General features: G+C 37.4%; 1 protein-coding gene across 2 annotated transcripts in view; it reads left to right on the top strand.

The window, feature by feature from the left end:
- The window catches only part of PIWIL2 (piwi like RNA-mediated gene silencing 2), a 63,189-nt gene that overhangs the window by 16,305 nt on the left and 26,082 nt on the right, over positions 1–20,802 (top strand). For both annotated transcript variants that reach the window (XM_068974173.1, XM_068974174.1), the window contains exons 10-15: positions 12,887–13,075; positions 13,688–13,772; positions 14,484–14,573; positions 16,027–16,167; positions 19,119–19,232; positions 20,218–20,406. In XM_068974173.1, the coding sequence (XP_068830274.1) occupies positions 12,887–13,075; positions 13,688–13,772; positions 14,484–14,573; positions 16,027–16,167; positions 19,119–19,232; positions 20,218–20,406 (808 nt within the window). The remainder of the gene's footprint in view (positions 1–12,886; positions 13,076–13,687; positions 13,773–14,483; positions 14,574–16,026; positions 16,168–19,118; positions 19,233–20,217; positions 20,407–20,802) is intronic.

Genomic DNA, 20,802 nt, shown 5'->3' on the forward strand with positions numbered 1-20,802 from the left:
ATTCCTAAGTACAGATATTTTAGTCTTTTTAATGATTTTATAAATTGAATTTTTAAATTGCAGTTTTGGATTGTTCTTTGTAAGTATATAGAGGCACAGTTGATTTTTGTATACTGATCCTGTATCCTACAGCCCCTTTGAACTCATTTATCTTATTAATTTTCTTTACATATATCTCAAAGTCTTCTATATAAGAGACCATATAATGTGAAAATAGAGATATTTTTACTTCTTCCTTTCCCATATGGATGTCTTTTATTTTTTTTCTTGCTCAGTTGCCCTGCCAGGACCTCTAGTACAGTGCTGAACAAAAGTGGTGAGAGTGGATATCTTTTCCTGTTCTGATTTTAGGGGGGAAAACATCCAGTCTTTTACCATTAAGTACAGTGTTAATTACGGGTTTTGAAGATGCCCTTTGTCATATTGAGCAAGTTCTCTTTTATTCTTAGTTTGTTGAATATTTTTTATCATGAAAGGCTATTGGATTTTGTTGACTGCTTTTCGTGTGTCTGTAGAGATGATCACTTTAAAAATTCTGATTTTTAAATTGATTTTTGGATGTTAAATTGACTATACATTGCTGGAATCTACTTGGTCATATCGTGTAATTCTTTTCTTATGTTGCTGGATTTGGTTTCCTTGTAGTTTGTCAGGAATTTCTGTGTCTGTATTCATAAGAGATACTGATCTGTACTTTTCTTGTGATGCCTTTGTCTGGTTTTGTTATTGAGTAGTATTGACCTTATAGAAAGAAATGGGAAGTATTCTCTCCCTGTTCTGTTTTTTTTTTTTTGAAGAGTTGTAAAGGATAAGCATTCAGTTTTCTTTGAATGCTTCATAGAAATTTAACAGTGGAGCCATCTGGGCTTGAATTTTTCTTTGTGTTCAGTTTTTAAATTACTAATTTGTTGTATTGTTGGAGGTTTCTTCATGTTTTTATTTTATTCCTGGGTTAGTTTGTGGCTTTCTAGAAATTTATCCATTTCATTTAAGGGGATCTGATTTGTTGACATACTGCTAATAAGTGTTCTCTTATAATCCTTTTTGCTTCTGTGAGGCCAGTAGTGAAGTCCCCTGTTTTATTCCTGATTTTAGCAGTCTGGTCTCTTTGTTTTCATTGGTGGTCTAGCTAAAGGATTATCAATGTTGTTGTTGATATCCCTGTTTCACTACTTTTCACTCTTAAATTTATTATTTCCTTCCTTCTGGTTACTTTATTTCTAAATTAAAAAAAAAAAACTTGCTGACTTGCTGGTTTATTATAAACCGTGCAAACTTAGAAATAATCAAATGGAAGAGCAGTTTGGGGCAATAGAGGATAGGGCACACTCTCCAGGCACACCCACCCTCCCAGCATGTCCATGAGTTCATCAAACCTGGGTCTCCTGCAGGCAGTCTTGTGCATTGCAGGCAGATTCTTTACCAACTGAACCGCCAAGGAAGCCCCTACCAGTCTAGAACCTCCCTCAAACCTATCCGAGGTTTTTATGGAGGCTCCATTATGTAGGCATTATTGATTAGACTATTTGTCTTTGGCGGTCAAGTTCAATCTGCAGCCCCTCTCTCCTTCCCAGAAATGGAAGGGTGGGGCTGAAAGTTCTAACCCTCTAGATATGCCCTGGACTTTCTTGGGATCAGCCCCAATCCTGAAGCTACTCATGGGCTCTCTGTCCCTTGTCATCTAATTTTCCACTTGTTTCAGGTTTAACTTGCTCTTGTTTTTCCATTGTCTCAAGGTAGAAGAGTTATTTGAGATATTTCTTCTTTTTAATACAGGCATTTATAGCTATAAATTCCCTTCTCAATATTGCTTTAGCTGTATCCCATAAGTTTGATTATGTTGTGTTTTCATTTTCATCGAACTCAAAGTATTTTCTGATTTCCCTTGTAATGTCTTGTTTGACCCATTGATTATCTAGGATAATATGTTCTTTAATTTCCATGTTTTGTGTATTTCCCAAATTTCTTTCTGTCATTTATTTCTAATTTCATTCTCTGGTGGCTAGAGGACTTATGTATTTTTATCCTTTTATATTTATTGAGGTTTGTTTTATGAGTTAGCTTATGATCTATACTGGAGAATGTCACATGTGCACTTTGGGCATTTTATTTTATTTTATTTTATTTTATTTTTTTCTGATGCATGGGCATTTTAACTTTAACTCAAAAAATTTTTTCCCCCGTTTACCAAGGAAACGGCAAGATTAGGATAGTAGTGTGTCTTTTATATCAAAAGCAGGGAGACATTGAGACTTTGACATTAGCAAACCCATGACAAACAAGAAAAAGAAGCGCTAAGGTCATTGAAGGATGTGTGTTTGTGAACCGTATCTCAGGTTCCAACTGCAGATAGGAAGGGGCCATGAGATCAGTGACCCAACTATCATTGACCCTGGAATTTGAACTAAACAAACAAAGTGACCTTCTTTTACAAATTGACAAGGCAAGGAATGGCTTCATGACTTTTGAGAAATTGCTTTTTTACAAATTGGTCACTGATCTAGTGGGCCTCCAGCCATAATGTTCAGGTGTAGATCGGCTTGGTTTCAAGATTTATCTGGCTTATGCCTCTGTCCATTTATTATAGAACACTCCCTCGTACATTGAACAGAGACACGGAAGTCCAGGAGAAAACAAAAACAAATGAAAGAAGACTATGCATATTGACACATAATAGCTAAAGCAAAATAAGCAAGAATCGTCAACTTAATATCAAAAATATTTTCAAATAGTATATCTTCAAAACAGAAAGCCTAAAGACCTTGTACAAAGACCTCAATCTAATTATATACCAGATAATGCATTTGTAAACTGAAAGGCCGATGTTATTAAAGCAATTGGAGTCTAATGAAACTAGTCAGACCTCAGCTGGTTTTGGGATTTCTTGTCTTGGCAGGAGACCTGAAGGATAAGTGGAGTTAAGCATGGGGGGCCGAGTGAGTGCATCTGTTGGTTTGAGACTGCCTGGAATGTTGGCTGGGGAAGAGTTTTCACAGTTATCTTGGTGAGACTTCCAGAATTGTCAAAGGATGATGAGATCCTGGTGAGACTTCCAGAACTGTCAAAGGATGATGAGATCAGTCAAAGCTGATTTTCTACTTACACCAGTAAGAAACTGTTGATCTCATATAGAGTACTGCATTTGAGAAGCATGTAGTTTAGGACTGCAGACTTGCAGCCGACCAAGTAGGTCAACATTGTCTGTAAAAGCACTTGCTCAGGTAAGAGTTTTGTTGATTGATTGAACCAACTCAATTTTTAAAAAAAGGAAAATATGGATAGAATAATTTCCTAACCATTTAAATAATTAAATTCTTATGGGATGCTTATTGGACTGTTATTCCTTCATTTCCCCGGTAGCTCAGACGGTAAAGGGTCTGCCTACAATCTCTGGGTTGGAAAGATCTCCTGGAGAAGGAAGTGGCAACCCACTCCAGTATTCTTGCCTGGAAAATCCCATGGACAAAGGAGCCTGGTAGGCTACTGTCCATGGGGTCACAAAGAGTTGGACACGACTGAGCAACTTCACTTCACTTCACTCCCTCATTTCCAGAAACGGGGGTGACAGTGGTTGGGTTGGCTTGCAAAAGTGTGTTTTCTGAAGTGAGTTGATATAATTAAGCAGGTTTAAAATTGGTTCTTATGATTACTTGTTGAGGAGGGCATGGCAGCCCACTCCAGTATTCTTGCGTGGAGAATCCCATGGACAGAGGAGCCTGGCAAACTACAGTCCATGGGGTCGCAAAGAGTCAGACACAACTGAGGGACTAAGCACAGCAAATGACTACTTGTTACCATGACTACAGAACAATCCATTGTTTCTGAAGTTACTGGAGATATTTTTAATTCCCAAGAGTATAAGACTGTCTATGTTTTCATCCAGTTGTATTGTTTAATTTTTTACATAATTTTAAATTCATAAAGAATTTAATTATTTAAATGATTAGGAAATTATTCTATCCATATTTTTCTTTTCTTTTTTAAAAATTGAAGTATAGTTATTTACAGTAGTTTCAGGTATATAGCGTAGTGATTCTTTTTTTGCAGTTATAAACATACCCCATTATAAGTTATCACAAGATATTAGATATAATTCCCTGTGCTATACCTTAAATCCTTGTTGCTTACCTGTTATCTGTCTAGTTGTTTGTATCTGTTGACCCCATACTCCTAATTTGTTCCTCTCCCTCTCTCTCCCCTTTGATAATCGAAAGTTTGTTTTCTATGTCTGTGAGTCTGTTTCTGTTTTGTATATGGATTCCTTTGTATATTTTTTTAGATTCCACATATAATTGATATTATATAATATTTGTCTTTCTTTGTCTGATTTACTTCAGTAAGTATAATATTCTGTAGGTACATCCATGTTGCTGCAGATATCAATATTTCATTATTTTTTAATGGTTGACTTTTTTCATTGTGTATATATACACTGTATCTTCTTAAACTAATCATCTGTTGATGAGAATTTGGGTTGATTCCAAGTCCTGACTGTTGTCAATAATGCTGCTATGAACAGTGGGGTACATGTATCTTTTTGAATTACAGTGTTTGTTTTTTTCTTGATAAATACCCAGGAGTGGAACTGCCAGATCATATGGTAGCTCTGTTTTTAGTATTTTAAGGAGCCTCCATATTGTTTTGCATAGTGGAGAACCACTTTACATTCCCTTTAGCAGTGGAAAGGAGAATGTCTTTTTCTTCACATTTGTAGACTTTTTGATGCTGGCCATTCTGACTGGAGTAAGGTGATACCTTATTGTAATTTTGATTTGCATTTCTCTAATAATTAGCGATTTTGAACATCTTTTCATGTGTCTGTTGAACATCTGTATGTCTTTGAGGAAATGTCTATTTAGACCTTCTCCCCATTTTTTGAATGAGTTGTTTATTTTATTCATATTGAGTTCTGTGAGCTGTTTGTGTATTTTAGAAATTAATCTTTTATCAGTAGCATTGTTTGGATATATTTTTTTTCCCATTCTGTAGGTTATCTGTCTGTATTGTTGATGGTTTCGTTTGCTGTGTGTTAAAAGCATTTAAATTTGATTAGGTCCTGTTTTTTTGTTTTTGTTTTTTTTTGCTTTTATTTATTTTTGCCTTGGGAGAGTGATCTAAGAAAATACTGCTACAATTTATGTCAAAGAAGGTTTCACCTGTGTTCTCTTCTAGGCGTTTTATGGTGTCATGTCTTACATTTAGATCTGTAAACCATTTTGAGTTTATTAAAATTTGTATATTGTGTGAGAGAATGTTCTAATTTCATTGTTTTATGTGTAACTGTTCAGCTTTCCCCAACATCATTGTTGAAGAGACTGTCTTTTCTCCATTGTATATTCTTGCCTTCTTTGTCATAGATTAATTGACTCTAGCTGCATAGGTTTATTTCTGGGCTCTGATCTATGTTTATTGATACAGTCTTTTTTTGTGCCAGTATCACACTGTTTTGACTGCTATAGATTTGTGTTTAGCCTCAAGTCTGAGAGAATGATACCCCATCTTAATCTTTTTTTCTCAGGATTGCTTGGGTGATTCGGGGTCTTTTGTGGTTTCATATAAGGTTTAGGATTATTTGTTCTATTTCTGTGAAAAATGTGTATTTTGATAGGAATTGCATAATCTGTAGTTTGCTTTGAGTAGTATGGCCATTTTAACAAGAAACTTGTCCATTTCTTATGGATGGTCCCATTTGTTGGCATATGGCTGTTAATATTCCCTTATGATTTTGCATATGTATGTGGTGTTGGTTGTTATTTCTCATTCTTCATTTTGTATTGTGTTTATTTGGGTCCTCTCTTCTTGGTGAGCCTGGCTAAGAGTTTGTTGATTTTGTTTATCTTTTTGAAATCAAACAGCTCTTGGTTTTATTAATCTGTTGTGTTTTTTTAATCTCTATTTCCTCTCTGATCTTTATTATTTTCTTCCTTCCACTGACTTTGGGCTTTGTTTGCTCTTCTTTTTCTAGTCCTTTTAGGTCATAGGTTAGGTTGTTTGAGATTTTTCTTGTTTCTTGAGAAAGACCTGTATCACTATGAACTTCCCTCTTAGACCTGCATTTGTATTTCATTGTTATATTTTCATTTATTTCTGTCCATTTTTTTCTTTTGGCTGCACTGGGTCTTTATTGCTGTGCACAGGCTTTCTCTAGATGCAGTGAACAGGGGCTACTTTTGTTGTGCAGGGGCTACTCTTCATTGTGACTCACGGGCTTCTCATTGTGGTCGCTTCTCTTGTTGAAGGACTCTAGGCACACAGGCTTCTCTAGTTGCAGCACATGGGGTCAGTAATTGCAGCGTGCAGGCACTAGAGGGCATGGGCTTTAGTTGCCCAAGGCGTGTGAAGTCCTCCCGAACCGGGTATCAAACCCGGCATTGCCAGGCCAATTCCTAACCACGGGGGAAGTCCTGTCCTTTTTTTAATTATCTTTTTTTTTTTCTCACTAATTTGAAATACCACTAGTAATTACTGTAAATGCAATCCTAATCTGTAGTTCAGTCTAGTTCTGGATCTTTTACTCTGTTTCTTTTTTCAGATCTGTTAAAGACACAACTGACATTCAGTAAACCGCACACATTTAAAGTCTATGCTTTATAGAGCTCTGCTCAACGTTATGTGGCAGCTTGGATGGGAGGCAGGTTTGAGGGAGAATGTATACTTGTATATATGTATGACTGTGTCCCTTTGCTGTTCCCGAGAAACCATCACAGTATTGTCTGTTAATCAGCTATGTGTGTGTGTGCTAAGTTGTTTCAGTTGTGTCTGACTCTTTGCGACCCTATGGACTATAGCTCACCAGGCTCCTCTGCCCATGGGATTCTCCAAACAAGAATACTGGAGTGGATTGCCATGCTCTTCTTCAGGGGATCTTCCTGACCCAGGGATCAAACCCGCATCCCTTACGCCTCTTGCATTGGCAACCAGGTTTTTTACCACTAGCACCACCTGGGAAGCCCTTAATCAGCTATACCCAGGTACAAAATAAAAAGTTTTTTAAAAAAGTCTACACTTTGATGAATTTTGACATATTTTTCTATGTTTGAAACATAATGAAAAAAATTAACATATTCATTGCCCTCTCAAAATTTGCTCTTGTTTCTCTGAAACCTCTTCCCAAGTTTATTCTTCCTCTGCCCCATGGGCAGTGAACACTGATCTTCTCTGTGTCACTAGAGATTAGTTTGCTTTTTCTAGAATTTTATAAAAATAGAATTGTATAGTATATAACTTTTTTATTTTTGGCTGTGCCACATGGCTTGTGGGATCTTGGTTCCCCAACCAGGAATTAAACTGGGGCACTCAGCCATGAGAGTGTGGAGTCTTAACCATTGGACTGCCAGGGAAATCCCAGTATATTTTTAGTTGTAGATGTATGTATCAAAAGTTTGATCTTTTTTATTGCTGAATAGTACTCTTTTGTATGAATATACCACAATTTTTAAAGTTTACTCACCTGTTGTTTCCACTTGTTGGCTGTTACACATAAAGTTGCTGTAAATATTAGGGTACTAGTCTTTCTGTGGACACATACTTTGATTTCTCTTAGTTAGGTAATACTTGGGAATAAAATGGTGGGTTAAATGATAGGTATACATTTAGCTTTCTAAGAAACTGTTTTCCAAAGTGTCTGTACCATTTTATGTTCCCACCAGCAAATGTATGAGATTTCTGTTTGTTCCATGTTCTCGCCAACACTTGATATGGTCAGTTTTTTAATATTAGAAATTCTGATCAGTACATAGTAATACCTTGTTGTGGTTTTATTTTTTTTTTATGGTGAGAACATTTAAGATCCTGTGTTTAATTTTAATGCTTTCTAAGGGTTTTTATATTAAAAAACAGAGATATTACTTTGCCAACAAAGGTCCGTCTAGTCAAGGCTATGGTTTTTCCAGTGGTCATGTATGGATGTGAGAGTTGGACTGTGAAGAAAGCTGAGCACGGAAGAACTGATGCTTTTGAACTGTGGTGTTGGAGAAGACTCTTGAGAGTCCCTTGGACTGCAAGGAGATCCAACCAGTCCATTCTGAAGGAGATCAGCCCTGGGATTTCTTTGGAAGGAATGATGCTAAAGCTGAAACTCCAATACTTTGGTCACGTCATGCAAAGAATTGACTCATTGGAAAATACTCTGATGGTGGGAGGGATTGGGGGCAGGAGGAGAAGGGGACGACAGAGGATGAGAAGGCTGGATGGCATCACTGACTTGATGGACATGAGTTTGAGTGAACTCCGGGAGTTGGTGATGGACAGGGAGGCCTGGTGTGCTGCGATTGATGGGGTTGCAAAGAGTCGAACATGACTGAACTGAACTGAAGGGTTTTAAAAATTTTTTCTTTTATATTGGAATATAGTTGATTAACCATGTTGTGTTAATTTCAGGCAAACAGAAGAGTGATTCAGTTATACATGTATCTATTCCTTTTCAGTTTCTTTTCCCGTTTAAGGTTATTACAGAATATCGTTGTGGGTTTTAATTTGCATTTCCCTAGATGATGTTGAGCATCTTTTCCTGTGCTTATTTGCCATTCATTTGTCTATTTTGATGAAATGTAAAAAATTGGACAGTTTTCACCAATTTTTTAATTTTCTTTTCATGGAGTGTGTAAGAGCTCTGATGAGTGAGAAATATAAGCCCTTTATCAAGATACATGATCTGCAAACTTTTTCTCTTAGTTTGTGGCTTATCTTTTTATTTTTTTTAATGGAGTCTTGTAAGGATCAAACATTTTTAATTTGACTGTCTGTTAGTTTTTTTTCTTTCATAGATTGTATTTTTGTTTTCAAATCTAATAAATTGTTCCCTAACTCAAAGTCATAAAGATTTTCTATGTTATTTTAGGAGGCATTATTGTTTCACTGTTATGTTTAGGTCTGTGATCCAGTTTGAGTTAACTTTTGTGGACAATATGAGGTAGTGGTCTAAATTCATTTTGTTGCATGTAAGTCATAAAACACTGTCCTTTCTTGATTTAACTTGACACCTCTGTCATAAACATGTAAGTTTATTACTACCTTTCTTTCTCATATAATTTAAAGATGTAAACTTCCCTCTGACCACTGCATTAGCTATAATTCATGATTTTTTGATATTGGTTTTTTGCTTTCTTTCAGTTTGGGATACTTCCTAATTTCTTTTGTACTGCCATCTTTGAATTATTTAGAGGTTGCAGTTTAATTTCCAGATATTTGGGTACTTCCTGTTCTGTTTTGTTTTCTAGTCTTATTCTGATGTGTTTGGAGAACATACTTTGTATTACTTCAGGTGTTTTAATTTTATTGAGACTTATTTTATGGCCTAGTATAGAATCTGTCCTGGGAGTTCCTTTTGTAGTTGAAAAGGATATGCATTCTGCTGCTTTGGGGTAGACTGTTTTATGTACTCAGTTAGTTCAGTTGGTTTACTAATGTTGTTCAAGTCTTCTGTATCTTTCCTAATTTTCTATTTGTGGTATCAAAGATAAGAATATTGAAATCTTTTCAAGTTGTTTAATTCTTTAAACTTTGTCAATTTTTTCTTCAGGTAGTTGCCTTTGGCTACACATGCATCTATACTTACAATAAATGTACATATTTATAATCACTGTATCTTACTGATGAGTTAACTCTTTTATCATTGTGAAATGTGCCTTTTCATCTCTAGTAATAATACTGCCTTAAAGTCTATTTTGTCTGATGTTAGTGTAGCCAGTCTAGCTTTTTTATGGTTACTGTTTGGTATGTATTTTCTGTTCTTCTATTTCCAACCTGTTTATGTCTTTGAATTATTAATAAAATGTATATCTTGTAGACAGCATATATCTAGATTTTGCTTTTTTACCCAGTCTGACAATCTGCTTTTGGATTGGCCTGTTTAATACATTTATATTAAGTCTTAGTATTTATATTGTTGGCTGTATATCTGCCATTTGCTATTTGGTTTTTGTCTGTCTCATGTCTTTTTTTTCCCCTCCATTTTTTCTTTATTGCCTTCTTCTGTGTTAAATATTTTTTAGTGTATCATTTAAGTTCCTCTGTCAATTGTGTGTGTCTGTGTTTGTTTGTTCTAAGTATTTCAGTATCTTTCACATATCACAGTCTATTTTACATTAATGCATACTTAATTCCAGTAAAATATAGAAATTTTGCTCCAGCATAGTTCCATATTTCTCTCCTCTTTATGAATACATACCCAGAGACACAAACTGGATATATGTTATAAACCCAACAGTACAATGTTTTAGTTATTGCTTTAAACAGTCTTACAGTAAATAACCTTACAATTTTTTTAAGACATGAAGAAAAAGTATATTCATATAGTCACTTTATATTTACCTTCATATATATCGTTGCCAACATTCTTCCTTCCTGTGGCTCCAAGTTGCCATCTGGTGTTGTTTACTTATGCTGAGGGATAAAAGATTTATCTGTTAGTATTTCCTGTAGAGCAGAGTCTTCCAGGAACATGATCTCTTAGTTTTTAATTAGCTGGGAATGATTGTACCTTTCATTTTAAAAAAAGTTTTATTGAGATTTAACTGTATACCATACAGTTCACTCATTTAAAGGATAACATTAATGGCTTTTAGTATATTCATTATGCACCCATCATTACAATCAGTTTTAGAACATTTCCATTACAATCAAAAGAAACCCTTCACCCCTTATCTGTTACCCACCCTCAGTTCAGTTCAGTTCAGTCACTCAGTCGTGTCCGACTCTTTGCGACCCCATGAATTGCAGCACGTCAGGCCTCCCTGTCCATCACCAACTCCCGGAGCTCACTCAGACTCATGTTCAACGAGTCGGTGATGCCATCCAGCCTTCTCATCCTCTGTCGTCCCCTTCTCCTGCCCCCAATCCCTCCCAGCATCAGGGTCTTTTCCAATGAGTCAGCTCTTCGCATGAGGTGACCAAAGTATTGGAGTTTCAGCTTTAGCATCAGTCCTTCCAATGAACACTTAGGACTGGTCTCCTTTAGGGTGGACTGGTTGGATCTCCTTGCAGTCCAGGAGACTCTCAAGAGTCTTCTCCAACACCACAGTTCAAAAGCATCAGTTCTTCGGTGCTCAGCTTTCTTCACAGTCCAACTCTCACATCCATACATGACCACTGGAAAAACCATAGCCTTGACTAGATGGACCTTTGTTGACAAAGTAATGTCTCTGCTTTTGAATATGCTATCTAGGTTGGTCATAACTTTTCTTCCAAGGAGTAAGCGTCTTTTAATTTCATGGCTGCAGTCACCATCTGCAGTGATTTTGGAGACCCCAAAAATAAAGTCTGACACTGTTTCCACTGTTTCCCCATCTATTTCCCAGGAAGTGATGGGACCTGATGCCATGATCTTCGTTTTCTGAATGTTGAGCTTTAAGCCAACTTTTTCACTCTCCTCTTTCACTTTCATCAAGAGGCTTTTTAGTTCTTCTTCACTTTCTGCCATAAGGGTGGTGTCATCTGCATATCTGAGGTTATTGTTATTTCTCCCAGCATTCTTGATTCCAGCTTGTGCTTCCTGCAGCCCAGCGTTTCTCATGATGTACTCTGCATATAAATTAAATAAGCAGGGTGACAGTATACAGCCTGATGTACTCCTTTTCTTATTTGGAACCAGTTTTAAGTATAGAAGAATCTTTGTAAAAGATGTTCAGTCAGTTATTCGTAAGAGTGAAACAATAGAACTACTACTTAAAAAGTAAAAGACCAGTGAATTAATGTACCCTCCACTTAGTGAAATAGTGTTATGTAACCATTAACATAGTTGAAGAGTTTGATTTAAAATATTTTTAAAAAATAGTTGTATTGTTGAATAAGGCTATGTAAATGGGAACTAAAAATTCCTGAAATGAGCTGTGATAAAATCTCTAATCTTATTTCAAAACACAGTGTTACGCTCTAAGTGCTTTACATGAATAAAGTCATAGAGTTCTATCAGCAACAGTGAGTTAGGCAGTTTGTTCTGACTCCACTTTGACACAAGGAAAGTGAAACACAAGGTTAAGTAACTTGCTCAAAGTCTCATATGCTGGTAAGTGGCAGAGCCAAGATTTGAACCAAGGTTTTGGCTCCACGGTCTGTAGTCATTGTGAACTATTTCAAGTTTCTGATGGTTTTTCATCACTTAACTGCAGCAAGTTCAGCAGGATACTGATCACCTAGAGTGGTGATAGTTGTTCAAGGGACTAAAAGGGAAAAGGGAGGGAGGAGTCTGGGTTTATTAGTAAATTGTAGGTGAATGAAACTCAACATGTTTCTTTTTTTGTAGCAGTCTGATGTGGTAATGTATGTTGTGAACCTCTAAGAAGGGGTTACAGTAGAAGAACGAACTCAATTTTTTTATTGTAGAACCTTTTTCACCCCCTCAAGACTTCTCAAGGGACCAGTGTTCCTAAGGAGTATACTCTGAGTGATACTGGGCCCGCAGAGTGCTCTGACCCACAAGGAAATTAGTATCTGGTCCCTGTCTATCTTCAGCCTCCACTGATCATCTTCATCTTCGATGACCTTTTTTCACCTCTTTGCCTCGCTAGTGTGGTCCTCCAATAGTTGTAATTTCTTCCTTCAGCTAGTGAGGGCAAATATAGTTTTAAGAATGTTGTGTTGTTCCTGTGTAGACTGCCTCCGAATAATGATGATACAGATTATTTTGATGATTACAGTACCTTATTTTAAGGACTGTAGTGGATTTTATCAATTTTTAGTTGTTTTTATTTTTATCTTCTCACTCTTTTTGGGGAACATTGTTAAACAGAGATATGAGAGTTCTGTCTCCTAAAAGAGACAGGTGGAGCCTTTTGGAGCTAGGTGTTGGCAGTTGGAACCCTCAAGTACTTACAGGCATCCCCTGTCCCTTTCATGTTGCTCTGTGTATACTCCATATGATCCAGAGATCTTTTGTCTCTTTCCCAAGGCACACCATGTACTTGCAGAACAAAGAAAACTTCCAGGACGAGTGCACTAAGCTTCTGGTTGGCAATATTGTTATAACCCGATACAACAATCGTACCTATCGTATTGATGATGTGGATTGGAATAAGACTCCAAAAGATAGCTTCACCATGTCTGATGGGAAGGAGATTACATTCCTGGATTACTACAGGTAGAGGAAGGAGACGGCTTGGGCTTGCAGGTTGGGGCGTGGTCTGTCGTTATCCAGTAAGAATGACATGTAGCAGGACACATCAAAAGTAACTGGATTGGTAATGCACCCAGGATTGACGAGTTTGTCTGTGGCGTTTGATCTGAATTTGCTACCCTTACAGTATTATTTCCTTTAGTACTTTTTACAAGCTATTTCATAAATTAATCTCAGAGCTTTAAAATTATGTTTCCTTTTCTGTTTTGGTTTGAAGTCTGATTGGAGAGATTATATTCAAGTCACTTATCATTTGACTGTCATTTTGCCTTTCTAGTTACCTAAGCCCTTTGGCCTGATGAAGTTTTTTATTTGTATTTTTTTGTTTGTTGGCCTGATTCAGTTTTTAAAGAATTTCTTTCCTGGGCTGTTATCCTGTTTCCTCTCTATTTAGTTAGTTTAACTTGAGCCCACTTTTTCCAGTTAGGAATGTACTCTGGTGAGTTTATGATGGATCTTTGACAAGGGTATAATGCAAATAGTATACCTCAGTCTTGAGTTAACGCTCAGACTGTGTTGCAGTAAGAGTGGTGATGCTGCTACTGACAACTTTTTCCTGCCTCTGTTCTGCTCTAGCAAAAACTATGGGATCACAGTAAAGGAAGAGGACCAGCCATTGCTGATCCACAGGCCCAGCGAGAGACAGAATAACCAAGGGATGGTGAGTGGTAGTGGTGGTGGCGCATGTCAGGCTGATGGTTCCAGCCAAATTCTCTACCCATCAGCCACTCTTCACCTTCTTCTTCATGGCTCTGGGAGCATGAGGCTATGATTACAGTGTGGTTAGGGAAAGCTGTGCATTGTTTGTCTGTCTCCTATAGCCAGAGGTACTCTTGAAGTCCCCTTAGTGAGGAGCTAAACATCCAGAGAATGAGTTAGGTTAAGGAATAAGGAGAATTGACTGCTAAAGAAGATTGAAGTACTGGGTCCATTGGGGAAGCCGGAGACATTTTAACAGGGTTAGGGACCAGGGAAAAGTACCTTGATACCTAACTCCTCTATCTTCAGAGTGGAGACTGAAGATCAAAATAGGTTAAGATGAGACAGAGTCACCAGCTTGGTAGGATATATTGTGTGATATCCACCTACTTACTTGGAGGCCCAAGTGAAAAATTGGTTCTAGTTTTTCTAGTTTTCCCTCTGCTTTTGACAGTTTGAATATTTTTCTCTTTACCTAGTGCAACAGCCAATTGTGACCCAAGTGAGAAAAGAATAAACACTGGTCGTGTTTCCTGCCCTCTGGGGTCTTACGTTCCTAAGAGTGCCTGTTATACCTCTATGGCACCAGTTTGGGCCTGCCAGCGTCTTATACCAGTCAGAGGAACGGGATCCTCTTTGACTGCCTTGCTTTCCCTCTGTTCTCTCCTCCAAGTTGCTAAAAAGTGAAATCCTGCTGCTCCCTGAGCTTTCCTTCATGACTGGAATCCCTGAGAAGATGAAGAAGGACTTCAGAGCCATGAAGGTGAGAAGGGCCTGCTTTGAACCCCAGACCATTTTGATAGAGGTATGGCTTGCACTGGGCCAGATTTGCATCATCACCTGGGCAGGTTCATTTTTCCTCTCCATAAGCATGATCCGTGTCTCTTCCCACACACTGTGAAAGAGCCAATCACAGCTTTCTTTGTAATGTTGTTACAGTAGTAGAACAATTGGATTATAAGGTAAAAGGATACAAATAGTTCTAGCATCACCCTCCCCAATCTGATGGGGGACTGTAGGCTGGTCATGTGACCATAAACGATGTTCTTTGAGAGCACTGAATTTTTTTAACGTTTCTGTAAGCCTTCAGTTTATTTGAAGGGATAGAGGAGATAATGTAGCAAAAAGTCAGCAAGTTGGAGGAAGAAATTAGAGGATAGAAGTTCATGCTGTGGTGCTCGGGTGTCCTGGAGGTCTCCTGTAGGGCACAGTAGCTGGGAGGCAGTGTGCAGCTGCAGGGGTCCAGCCCCTGAGGGCTCCACCTCCATACTGTCCACTTGGGTCTTTGCACCTGCCTGCTGCTCTGCTGCTTCTGTCTCAGTCCTTGTCTGTCCCAGTTTTGGACCCCTGGGCTTGTCTCAGATGCCATGAATTGTTTTTAGTAACATCGTAAAGAGCTACAGTGAATTCCTATAAGAGAGTTCTTTCATGTTTACCTTCTGATACTTTCGCTTTCAGTATGTAGGTCAAGGCTCTTCCTTACAACTCCCAGTTACCTAATGACTTTATGATCACAGAGCTGTCTATATAGCCCCATAGACTCACCGCCCTAATGACTGCCACGCAGGGAGCAACAGCAGCTCAGTTCCTTAGTTCCAGAAGCTAAAGAAAGAATTCACTTACATGATTCTGAATCTTCATCCCATTAGATGTTCATTCAACAATAAATATTTAGAAAACACCTATTATGGGTCACACCCTGGACCAAACAAGTGTTTTATAGTGACGTTAACTGACTAGTATCATATGACATGAAGTATAAGACTAGATGTGTTTTATGTTTGCCTGCGTGCCTGGCATAGGGCATTTTTCTGCCCCGATGTTAAATAGGTATAGTCAAGTCTTCTTACATGGCTTTGAGAAAGAGAATAAGATTTAGATGTCATGAGAAAGAAACAGTGACAATTTTAAATACTTTAAGTATGTATGTGTATGTATATGTGTAACTGAATTACTTTGCTCTACAGCAGAAATTAACACAACATTGTAAATCAGCTATACTTCAATTTTAAAAAATTCTTACTGGCTAAAATTTTAACCTTATACTTCATTCACTTTCATGAGCTATTATAATAAAGTCCTGGGAGACACTTTGAAATTTCTACAGATTTCAGTGGGAAGAAGGTTTTTCTATGAAAATGTTTTTTACATTGGGGTTTCTTTAATCTCATACTGGAGAAGTAATAGCTTAGTATCTCCATTTTGATTCTATTCAGGATTTGACCCAGCAGATCAACCTGAGCCCCAGACAGCACCATAATGCTTTGGAATGCTTGCTACAGAGAATTTCGAAAAATGAGACAGCTAACAATGAACTGACACGTTGGGGACTCTATCTGCAGAAAGATGTACATAAGGTAAACTGGAAAATATGATGGTAGGAAATAGCATTACAAAGAATTCAGAGCTTTCTGAGACTAGGTGATAACTTGCTATCTTGTTTTTATTTTACAGTTTTTGCTTTATTATTATACTTTTTATTTGGTCCTAGTCATCATTGAATTTCCTTGACTTAATTTGCTATTAGCTCTTACAGGTTTTCTTCTGTATTTTCCAGGATCTGAGTTGTTAATTTCCAATCAAGCAAAAGGAATATTGACGCTCAAAATTTACCTCATTTTTAGTTTTCCAGCCCAGATTATTCTTAAAGTTCTATGTCTTTTTCTCCCCATTCTGCAAGTTTTTCTTTCCCAGTGATTAACTTGTGTTTCTTTGAATATATTACTGTTGTCGTTTCCATAGGCATAAAGTCTCAGACTTGTACATTTTAATTTTCACATGGCCTTTTCTGCCTGCAGTTGGCCTGAGTCCACTCCATTGTATTTTATGCAGCGTGAGACATAGTGCAGAGGCAGCATGAGTTGGTGAAGTCCTTGGCTTTGAACCTCAGTTCTGCCACTTGCCTTGTTGGTTACTTGAAACAAATTGCTTAGCATCTCATAGTTTCTTTATCTGTTAAATAAAGATGGTATTTAGTTAACAGAATTACATGGTAAAATCGTAGCATAATATTTGACACATAGCACGTGTTCAGTAAATACTAGCTTTTATTGCTTTTTTACTTTTCTCCTCTAGGTTATATCTAAAATACTAATAATTGATTCTATCTTATCTTTTGCTCTCTTTCACTCTGAATTGACTCCTTGTTAAATTTTTTTTTAATATTTATTTTATTTTTTGGCTGTGGTGGATCTTTGTTGCTGCGTGCAGACTTTCTCTAGTTGCAGCAAGCGGGGGCTACTCTTTGTTGTGGTGCACAGGCTTCTCATTACAGTGGCTTCTCTTGTTGCAGAGCATGGGCTCTAGAGCATGCAGGCTTCAGTACTTGCAGCACATGGGCTCAGTAGTTGTGGTGCACAGGCTTAGATAGCCCCAGGTATGTGGGATCTTCTCAGACCAGGAATCAAACCAGTGTCACTTGCATTGCCTGGCAGATTCTTAACCATTGGACCACCAAGGAAGTCCCGAAATTGTTTTTCTTTTTTTTTTAAACAAAAGTAGTGGAAAGTCAATAAGGAAAATGTGGATATCATGGAAAATGTAAAGAAGGAAATAAAAACATCAGTAGTTTCATCACCCAAAGATAATATCTTAGTGATTATTTTAGGCACATTAAAAAAAGATGTATTATTTTCAGTATATTTTGTTTCCATAAACTTTTTTTCCTGTGAGTGAATCTTTTCTTATAAAATTGTGCTCACACTATATATGGTTTTGCGTCTTCTTTTTCATGTATTATTGTATCTTGAACATGTGTTCATGTTATTAAATATTGTTTGAAGATGTAGAAAACTTAAGCCAAAGAAGAAAAGTGTTCATCTATAGTCATGCTATATCAGAATACCTGTAACCACTGTTAACTTTTTGGTATATAACCTTTCGTTTTTTTGGTCTGTGTATATGTGCATGCACATACTCACATGCGGTATGTATTTAAATGGTTTCCTCTTTTTTAATTCAGTTTATTTGTAATGTTTTTTCATGTCATTTAATATTTTTCTGAATATTTTAATGGATAACAGATAATTCATTTTACTAATAATTTCTTACTTTTTTACAGTCAAGTTGAATTTAGCATTTTCCTATGAAAATGAATCTGTGAACATCCTTATAATTACATCTTTGCACATGATGTTTATTTTCATAGATTTATGGAAGTGAAATTGCTAGGTCAGTGGACATATATATTTATGTTTCCAGTACTTTTTGGTATTTTGCCCTCCAGAAAGTTTCAGCAGTTTATTGCTTTCATAAGCAAAGAGGAGTCTGATTCCTTTGTTGTTCAGTCACTAAGTTGTATCTGACTCTTTTGTAACTGTAGCCCTCCAGTCTCCTCTGTCCATGGTATTTCCTAGGCAAGAATACTGGAGTGGGTTGCCATTTCTTTTTCCAGGGGATCCTCTTGACTCATTCTTCAATTCAGTTTTTATAACGTATACATTGCTGTTTATTTTTTGCAAAAACAGGATTACATTAAGTGCACTTAGAAAGTGATTGTAATGGTCAAAAAATATCCATCGTATGGATATATCATCAATTTAGTTATTTTCTTACTTTTGGATATTTAGATCTGATTTATTTATTATTCTTCATTTTAATTTGGTCTTTCATTATATGAATTTTTTTTCCTGTTTTTCTTTTGTATAAAGTATGATAGTACTTTATGTTCAGTCTTATTATGGCATTTTCTCTTTAATTTTCTACTTAAATTTTTCTAAATATTATTTTCCTGTTCACCTTGAATTTATAGGCATTTTACCTTCATTCTCTGGTTCTAAAAACACAGTGTTTTCTGATCCCTTTCTTGGGGACCATGTTGGGAGCTTCAGTAATTAAAGGGCTGCTGCTGCTGCTGCTGCTGCTGCTGCTGCTAAGTCGCTTCAGTCGTGTTCGACTCTGTGCGACCCCATAGATGGCAGCCCACCAGGCTCTCCCGTCCCTGGGATTCTCCAGGCAAGAACACTGGAGTGGGTTGCCATTTCCTTCTCCAATGCATGAAAGTGAAAAGTCAAAGTGAAGTCGCTCAGTCATGTCCGACTCTTAGCGACCCCATGGACTGTAGCCCACCAGGCTCTTCCATCCATGGGATTTTCCAGGCAAGAGTACTCAGTGCCTATCAAAACTGTGTGTGTTTTATTGTGAATTTTATTGACGTGGATTCTTAACTGCTAACAGTTGCATTTTTCTACCATTTTCAGAAGTTATGACAAGAACAGGTGTATATAGTAGAGTAGACCAGGCCTCTGAACATTTTTCTAACTAATGTTTGCAGATGGTTCATGTCATGGGTGCTTTATTTTCTGTTTAGATTGAAGGACGTGTTCTGCCAATGGAAAGAATTAACTTAAGAAATATATCATTTATTACATCTCCGGAACTAAACTGGATTAAGGAAGTAACCAGAGACCTTTCCATCTTGACTGTAAGTGATTTGTGAGGTGGTAAAGAGAAGGCCAGTATTCCTAGAAGTGTGAGGAAGCAGAAATTATTTAGTGTCCTCTTCATGAGAGGAGGTACCAACTGAATTCCCATGGAATTACTTACTAAACTAAGGTCCTTCAAACAAGAGCAAATTGATGAGTTGTTAGAGGTAAGCCCTTTGCTTGACCATAGATTCAGGACAAAGAAATAAATTGCTGTGGTAATTCATACAGTGCCAGCCTATTGCCAACTGCTCTTTGTTCTTCTTTCTTCCTTTCTCTTTCCTTCCTCTTTTCCCCTACAGTTTCCATGAAAGAAGTAAAATTAAAAGTTTCCCACCAAGGCAACTGAAGAAAAAAATGGTATTATAATTATTTTAAAGTATTTTTTGCTAACCTTGTTGCTATGGCCATGCGTAAAGTATACACATTTTGTTTCTAAAATGTTTTTTGGAAATATATTTTAAAAAGGTACACTTATGTATATAGTTTTGATTAATTTTCACAAATTGAGTAATCAAAACTGAGGGTTAAGAAGCAAAACTTTACCAGTGCCCCAGAAGCTCCCCTCCATGATCCTAATTATTACTACCTGTCATCCTTACATAGTCCCAAAATGGCCACTGTTCTGACTCTGACAGCATTGAACTTTTTAAAGCTGTGTTTGTATGTTGCATATACATGGAACCATACCGTATATATTCTTTCACGTCTGTCTTCCTTTCTTCAACCTTGCTTGATGAGTTTCTCCATATCATTAAGTATAGTTATAGAGCTTCCATTCTCATTGCTGCCTAGTAGTCCATTGTGAGCCTGCCACAGTGTACTTGTCACACACGTCTACTTTAGTAATTGGCATTAGATAAGACAGGACTGAAGCAGAGAGTGAAAAGCAGTTTGTTCTTTGGAGTAACATCTCCTGAAATGGTGTTGGAGTGTTGGAGATCTCATGGGAAGTACTAAAAAATAGCTTGTGGTTGTTCCTAGGTCCCCATGCATTTCTGGGCACTGTTTTACCCAAAGAGAGCAATGGATCAAGCCCGAGAGCTGGTGAACATGTTGGAGAAGATAGCCGGCCCCATTGGCATGCGTATGAGCCCACCAGCCTGGGTGGAACTGAAGGATGATCGCATAGAGACCTATATCAGAACCATTCAATCCATGCTGGGCGTTGAGGTATAAACTAACTTGAGCAAATTTTCTGGATGCCCATTTTGAAATACTTGAATACTTGATTTTCTATTGCCTTGGTTGTTGGTCTGCTGTTGATGGTGTCCAGGAACCTGGGTGTAACTCATATGCACATGGAACAATTAACAGAGTAGTCTACATGCCCTTAGGCTGCGTTTGCTTCTCTCCTGTGTTGGCGCTCTCACTCACTCTAGTGTTCGTTCCTCATGTAATCGGCCAAGAGAATAGCTGACTTAACTTCAGTTTGTTATCATTATAGAACATGTGCTCAGAAAGCAGTTTCCTGGGCCAGGTGCTGTCTTGCACAATTCAGTACTGAGCTGTCACAGTCTGGTCTGGCTTAAGATTCAAATTGTTCCAGTAGTGAACTTGGCAGGGGGC

Source organism: Capricornis sumatraensis, chromosome 6 (assembly GCF_032405125.1).
Source record: "Capricornis sumatraensis isolate serow.1 chromosome 6, serow.2, whole genome shotgun sequence".
Lineage (NCBI taxonomy): Eukaryota > Metazoa > Chordata > Mammalia > Artiodactyla > Bovidae > Capricornis > Capricornis sumatraensis.